Raw genomic sequence first — 7,659 nt, forward strand, 5'->3', positions numbered from 1 at the left:
TTTTATTTGCAGAGTCTGTCAGGAGCAGTGCTGGGCTTAAAGCCCTACCTAGACCCGCCCACTTTCTGAAAGCACTTGGCAGGCGCAGGACAGGTGTCTGCGGGTGTTGTGATGCCCACGGGCAGCACGTTGGGGACACCTGGGCTGGAGTGTCAGGGCCTGGGCATCCTGCTGGGTCCAAAACCCTGCCTCAGACAAGAAGTCCCTCTCATTCACACCTGCCAAATATGACAGACCCCTGCTCCTTCTCTTCTGTGAGGCAGATTTTCCTGCCTAAACACTGTTCCCCCACTCTGACGGAGCAGCCTCTTAGTAGCATATTTGAATTACAGAATTATAACTCTGGTGTACACCAGTTTGGTGTAGTGGTTAAGTGCATGGACTCTAATCTGGGAGAACCGGGTTAGATTCCTCACTCCTTCACTTGCTGTTCTCTCAAGGGCAGTTCTGGAAAGAGCTCTCTCAGCCCCACCTACCTCACAGGGTGTCTGGTGTGGGGAGGGGGAGGGAAAGGAGTTTGTAAGCCGCTCTGAGACTCCGAGGGGCAGGGTATAAATCCAATCTCCTCTCCTCCTCCTCCTCCTCCTCCCTCTTCTTCCTCCTCTTCCTCTTCTTCTTCTTCTTCTTCTTGTCCCACCCTGTGATAGAGAAGTTATTTGGCTTTTTCCCAGCCTAGGGATTTATTGTAACTCAGCAGGAGCCCCTTTGGAAATGGCACTTGATTCCTTGTTATGAACTGATACAAATGTCGGAATTTTTTCCCCTCTATGTTATTTATTAAAAGTTAAAATAAAAAGTTTATAAAACTCTCCTACCTCAGAAGGCTGTTGTGGGGACACAATAAGGGGTGGGGGCTCAGGTTTGTCAGGTTGGAGGAAGGGTGGAATGAAAATTCCTGAAATTCTGCTTTTTGCGAAGCTCTGTTGTTCCGTTTCTGCATTCTCGTTTTGTGAAAGTCCCTTCTGCTCGTGTTGCCTCTTAAGGGGGAGACTGGCTTTGTGTCGTCTTGAAAGGTGGTCGGTGCTCTCTTTTAACCGAGGGCCAGTTTGGTGCAGTGGTGAAGTGTGCGGACTCTAATCTGGGAGAACCGGGTTTGATTCCCCACTCCTCCACTTGCACCTGGCTGGATGACCATGGGCAAGCCGTAGTTCTGACAAGAGCTGTCCTTGAAAAAGAGCAGTTTCTTTCAGGGCTCTCTCAGTCCCACCCACCTCCCAGGGTGTCTGTTGTGGGGAGGGGAAGGCAAAGGAGTTTGTAAGCCGCTCTGAGACTCCTTTGGGTAGTGAAGGGCGGGATATAAATCACATGTCAATCTGGTTGCGTCCCCCCCCCGCAGGGGTTGCTGCCCGAGAGACGGCTCAGGCTCTGAAGACTCTGGCTCAAGCAGCCCGGGGCGTGGCTGCCTCCACCAGCGACCCCACGGCGGCTCACGCCATGTTGGACTCGGCCCGGGATGTCATGGAAGGGTCGGCGATGCTCATCCATGAAGCCAAAGAGGCCCTGGTGGCTCCGGGAGACGCGGAGAGCCAGCAGAGGCTGGCGCAGGTGAACAGCGGGCAACAGGGGGCTTGGGACGTGGTGAGGAATCCCTGGAGCCAGGGACACTCCAGAGTCCAGGGGCTGAAAAGCTGCCTGTCTGACTCCTGCTGTCCTCTGTCTTTCCCGGAAGGTGGCCAAAGCTGTCTCCCACTCCCTGAACAACTGTGTGAATTGCCTGCCCGGCCAGAAGGACGTGGATGTGGCCTTGAAGAGCATCGGTGAATCGAGCAAGAAGCTGCTGGTGGAGTCGGTGAGATGCTCTCCGGAGGAACGTTCCGCGATGTCCCGTGGGGTCTGAGATGTGTGTGGCGGTGGTTTAAAAAGGCAGGCCTGCCGAGCGAGAAAGAGGGCGGCTGGATGGGAGCGTTGAAGCGTGTTGCGATTTGACGGTGGCCGAACCCTAAGAGGTGGAGGTCAGGAGGGTTGGGAAGAGGGGGGAAGAGAGATGAGTGAGTGAAGTGACTGAGTGAGGTGCTGTGGAGCATGAGAGAAATCTATGTTCTGTGTGGACGTTATTAGCCTAAGTGGCAAGCGAGGAATTTAAGCTTTGTGGACGTTATTAGACTACATGGCAAGTGAGGAAATAAGAGTTTTCGGCTGACAGTTAGAGCTGCTCCTCAGTGGAACAGGCTTCCTTTGCCATCTTCTGGGCATCGAGCAGAGGTCACTGGGGTGTGTGTGTGGGGGGGAAGTATTTGTGAATTTCCTGCATTGTGCAGGGGGTTGGACTAGATGACCCTGGAGGTCCTCCTTCCAACTCTATAATTTTATGTGGAAGTTATTAGCCTAAGTGGCAAGTTAGGACATTAAGCTGGTGTGAAGAATATTAAAGAAAAGAGAGCTATACCTATCTGAAACCTTTACGCTTATGTACCTTTTTTGCACACGAGCCGCACAGAAACCATTATGTTGTTTTATTTCTAAATAAAGTCTGTTTACGAGCCCTCCTGCTTCGGTGGGGAGGGAGGGGTATAAATCAAATAAATAAATAAAAATATGTGAAAACAACTGTTTTATTTAGGATGAAGGATCCACCTTTTACCTCAAAGCCTCCCCCAAACACTGACCATTCTGTCATTCAACCAAATATAACTAAGCCATCCTATTCTTTGGGTCTGACTAAGACTTCTGAGACAACAGCCCTTTGGTGGTGGCAAAAATATGTCGGAGGGCAGCATAAGAAGCGTCGTTTTGGAGCGCTACAGAGAAGTGCCGTTGCAGGTGTTACACACAAGGGGTCTCAGAGAAGAGCAAAAACATGGCAGGTGGAATGTTCAATTTGCGAAGTGTTTTTAACCTCAAGTGTCTGTCACATTCGCGGACATGTTTCCTCCTCTAGTCAGCCGCCTTCAGAAGGCCAGATCTGCCGCTGCACCGTCTGAGAGCCCCCGTCCTGACTTTGGGTGGTCAGCCACTCACCCAGTTCTCCCGTTTCCTCCTAGCTGCCTCCCAGCTCAAAGTCATTCCAAGAGGCTCAGAGCGAGCTGAACCAAGCGGCGGCTGACCTGAACCAGTCAGCAGGAGAGGTGGTCCACGCGACGCGGGGCCAGACCGGAGAGCTGGCAGCGGCCTCCGGGAAGTTCAGCGAGGATTTTGATGAGTTCCTGGATGCTGGTATTGAAATGGCCGGGCAAGCTCAGGTGAGGTTTGCTGCCCCTCCGGTTTGATAGGGAGGCCAAGACGGACGCTGTGCTGATGTAGCTTCCCCAGGAGGGCAGGGGTTGGGATCCCGCAGGGCAGGTCACAGGCTAGGTTGCAGAGCGTGACCAAAGTCCGGTCCAGAAGTCAGGGGTTCCAGAGAGCAGGTTTACCAAAGTCCAGTCTAGGGTCAGGGAGTTCCAGGCAGCAAGTCCAAGTCCTGTCCGAGGTCAGGGGGTTCCAGAAAAGCCAGTTGTCAGGCCCAGTCCGAGGTTCAAGGTTGCAGAGACAATCTTTGGATCTCCTGACTATACAACACACAGTGCCATATATGATAATTAATTACTGTTTTATACTTGTTTGGTGCAGTGGTTAGGAGTGCATACTCTAATCTGGGAGAACCGAGTTTGATTCCCCCACGCCTCCACATGCAGCTGCTGGGTGACCTTGGGGCAGTCACAAGTTTTTTCAGAGCTGTTCTCTCAAGAGTAGTTCTCTTAGAGCACTCTCAGCCCCACCGACCTCACAAAGGTGTCTGTTGTGGGGAGGGGAACGAGATTGTAAGCCGCTCTGAGCCACTCTGATGTTGGCTTTGGGACTCCTCTGTCCTTTCGTCTGGGAAATGGACCTCCAGAAGCCCTAAAGAAAGTCTTTCACAAAACACAGTGATGTCAGACACCAGATCTGCCCTCTGCCTCTCACCCCCATTTGCATGTGTGAAGATTCCAAGCCCAGAACTTGGTGTACCAGATTTCAGAAATCTGACAACTGGAGCTTTGACTTCGAAAGCTCATACCCTGGGAAATGTTGTTGGTCTTTGAGGGGCTGCTGGACTGGAACTGAGCTCTTCTACGGCAGGCCAACTTTGGGGTCAGGCAGCAATTTTTCTCCAGTCCAGTTTGCCCGGGGATCCTGGAGGGGTATTTTGCCATCTTCTGGGCATGGAGCAAGAGGTATTTGTGGATTCCCTGCATTGTGCAGGGGGTTGGACTAGATGACCCTGGAGATACCTTCCAGCTCTATGATTCTACACCCTGAAACAGATTTCAAAACATTGTCTAATCTCCAGGGAGCCTCTGTTAGTGCCCAGAAGCCAGGCAAATGGGCACCGGCCTCACCAGAGAACTCATGGCCATCTGTCGAGGCAGCTGGTCCAGAAAAGACCGATCCGCCCCTTGCTGGCGGAACTTGCCTGCCCACCCGCTGTAGCTCATTCTCTTGATGAACACGATATGCTAATTGAAGCACTTGGTGGCAAAGACACGCCAATTAACCGCTGCCCTAGGAGCCCGGGATGCAGCCTTTGGTTCAGAGCGGGTTGCCAGCCCTCCTGCTAACTCCACAATTGTGGGCTGGCCGTGCCAGGCAGAGATGGGCAAGCCGCTCGACAAATGGAAGGCTTGTCCGACGAGTGATTAAAAGCTCCCCCCCGCCCCGGTCCCGCTTTCTCTATCAAGGCCTCTATTGTCGAGTCTGCTTGACTACGGCTTCCTTTCCGCTGGTGTGAAGAGAAGCCTGGAGTCTGAAACTGTCTCTCCTGAAAAGCCACCCTAAGCATGGGGGTGTGCCCCTCAGAGCCCTCAGCCTGTTGCGTTCGCCAGCTTCCCATCCTATGTGCTCAATTCGTGCTCCGTCTCTCCTTTCCAGTTTGGTGTCGTGGTTAAGTGCGTGGACTCTAATCTGGGAGAACCGGGTTTGATTCCCCACTCCTCCACTGAAAAGCCACCCTAAGCACGGGGGTGTGCCCCTCAGAGCCCTCGGCCTGTTGCATTTGCCAGCTTCCCGTCTGCTGTGCTCAATTCATGCCCCGTCTCTCCTTTCCGGGCTTCCAGACTAAAGAGGACCAGATTCAAGTCATCGGGAACCTGAAGAATATCTCCATGGCTTCCAGCAAGCTGCTCTTGGCAGCCAAGTCTCTGTCGGTAGATCCAGGAGCGCCCAATGCCAAGAACCTCCTGGCCGCGGCTGCGAGGTAAGGGTGGCCTGGAAGGACCGGGAGGAGGTTTCCAAACGGATTTTCCTGTAAAAGGGCATTCCGTGGACCCCGTGATGTCTCAGGAACTTCCAGGTGCTTTGGAAGTCCCTTGGAAATCAATACCGGCTTCCCTGTTAGAAAGGCTCGTGTGCCGCTGCCAGTCGCTCCTTGTAGGGAGCGTGGGTGTTCTCTGCAGAGCTTCTGCTGGGGTGATGGTGGAGGAAAGTGCCTTCGAGTTGCAGCCAAATTGTGGTGATCCTGTAGGGTTCTAAAGGCAAGGGACGAAGAGAGGTGGTTTGCCATTGTTTGCCTCTGCGTTGTGACCCTGGTATTCCTTGGAGGTTGCTCATCCAAATACTAGCCAGGGCCGACCCTGCATAGCTTCTGAGATCTGATGAGGCTGGGCTAGCCTGGGCCTTCCAGGTCAGGGAAGATGAACAGAGGTGGTTTGCCGTTGCCTGCCTCTGCATTACCTTGGACTTCCTTGTGTGACATGAACTGGAGGGGCCATTGGCCTGATCCAACATGGCGTCTCTTATGTTCTTATGTCCGGGGCAGTGATGCTCTGTCTTCTTGGTTCTTGGGGGGGGGGCAAGAGTGGGATGGCTTCTGGACTTCGGGCCCTTTTGGTGGACCTCCTGTTGGCACCTGGATTTGGGCCACTGTGTGACCCAGAGTGTTGGACTGGATGGGCCATTGGCCTGATCCAACATTGGCTTCTCTTATGTTCTTATGTCCGGGGCAGTGATGCTCTGTGTTCTTGGTTCTTGGGGGGGGGGGGCAACAGAGGGAGGGCTTCTGGAGTTTTGGCCCTGCTGGTGGACCTCCTGTTGGCACCTGGGTTTTGGCCACTGCGTGACACAGAGTGTTGGACTGGATCCAGCATGGCTTCTCTTGTGTTCCTGTGTCTGGGGCAGTGATGCTCTGTCTTCTTGGTGCTTGGGGGTCAACAGTGGGAGGGCTTCTGGAGTCCTGGCCCTGCTGGTACACCTCCTGATGGCACCTGGGTTTGGGCCACTGTGTGATACATAGTGTTGGACTGGATGGGCCATTGGCCTGATCCAACATTGGCTTCTCTTATGTTCTTATGGTTACTGCTATAGGCATTCCTTTATGTTGATGCGCCTTAATGCCCTTCCATCTAGAGTTTTGCAAGGGAGTCATCTTAAGGTACCACCCTCTGATAGAGTTTACGACTGTAGGGCCAGGTAATGTAGACACCCTGTCTCAGGTGACCTCTGAACAGGATTACTTTTCTGAGCCTAAACATCTTTTTAATTCTTCCTTTGCTCCAAGATGTAGATCATATGGAGACCAGTGTTCCCTCTAAGCTGAGTTAGTGTGAGCTAGCTCACAGTTCTTTAGCCTCCAGCTCACACATTTTTATCTCAGCTCAGGAAGGATGGGGCTCCAGAGCAGACTGATTTATGCAGCAGCCAAATCGCTGGCTCACAACTTTAATGCCGGGAGCTCACAAAGTAGAATTTTTGTTCACAGGACTCCACAGCTTAGAGGGAACATTGATGGAGACATCACCTCTTTTATTGGAAGACAATAACAGACCTGTCACGCTTTTGGCTGCGCAATGTTCTGCATCTGTGACAGGTCTTTGCAGCCATGTAAACAGGGTCTAGCTTTCTCTATATTTTAGTAATCCGTTTAAAACTAATAAGTTAAGTCGTATGAGGTAGATAGATCTAAAGCAGTGCTAAGAATGGGGGGGAGGTTGTACCCCCCTGCTCCACTGAACCGAAGCCTCTCTGTTCCTCCAGCACTTCTTGCATCAGAGGAGGGTTCCTTGCCCCAGAGGAACATGCAGTTGTCGGCCGAACGCAGGAAAAGCAAAGCCTAAAGATATGTCCATCTTCACAAAATATCTTTGCATCTTTCCTTTCAGGGCCGTGACTGAGAGTATAAACCAGCTGATCACCCTGTGTACCCAGCAAGCTCCTGGGCAGAAGGAGTGCGACAACGCTCTCCGGGAACTGGAGGTATTGGGGTCATTTCTAGGTCTGCGGGTATGGCCGGCGAGAACATGCTTGGCTGGAGATCCTGGGGGTTTTTTGGACAGTTTGGTTGGAGATCCTGGAGGTTTTTTGTCATCTTCTGGATGTAGAACAGTGGTCACTGGGGGTTTGGGGGGGGGGGAGAGATATTTGTGAATTTCCTGCATTGTGCAGGGGGTTGGACTAGATGTCTCTGGAGGTCCCTTCCAACTCTGTGATTCTGTGATTGTATGTTTTGATGCTTAGGGAAACGATCAGCAGTGTTTGAGTGCCGACTGATTCAAACTGTCCTCTTGTTGACATAAGCAGGGAATCTGTTCAGTCCTGTATACCCAAAACAAAGACCTGGCTGTTGTTTACCTGGAATCGTTCACCCCTAATCTGAAACGCAGGTTAAAGCCTGCTGTTTCGTAACAGACCCTGGAGAGCGGCTGCCAGCCTGAGTAGACAATACTGACCTAGATGGACTCAGGGTCTGATTCAGTACAAGGCAGCTTCGTG

The 7,659-nt window shown here is 52.3% G+C and overlaps 1 protein-coding gene across 1 annotated transcript in view; it reads left to right on the forward strand.

Moving 5' to 3' along the window:
- The window catches only part of TLN2 (talin 2), a 156,066-nt gene that overhangs the window by 95,326 nt on the left and 53,081 nt on the right, over positions 1–7,659 (forward strand). The window contains exons 27-31 of the mRNA XM_015420227.1: positions 1,337–1,545; positions 1,670–1,789; positions 2,982–3,179; positions 5,010–5,149; positions 7,050–7,143. Coding sequence (XP_015275713.1) covers positions 1,337–1,545; positions 1,670–1,789; positions 2,982–3,179; positions 5,010–5,149; positions 7,050–7,143 — 761 coding nt within the window. The remainder of the gene's footprint in view (positions 1–1,336; positions 1,546–1,669; positions 1,790–2,981; positions 3,180–5,009; positions 5,150–7,049; positions 7,144–7,659) is intronic.

The sequence above is a fragment of the Gekko japonicus genome, unplaced genomic scaffold (assembly GCF_001447785.1).
Source record: "Gekko japonicus isolate JY-2015 unplaced genomic scaffold, Gekko_japonicus_V1.1 scaffold369, whole genome shotgun sequence".
NCBI classification, from domain to species: domain Eukaryota; kingdom Metazoa; phylum Chordata; class Lepidosauria; order Squamata; family Gekkonidae; genus Gekko; species Gekko japonicus.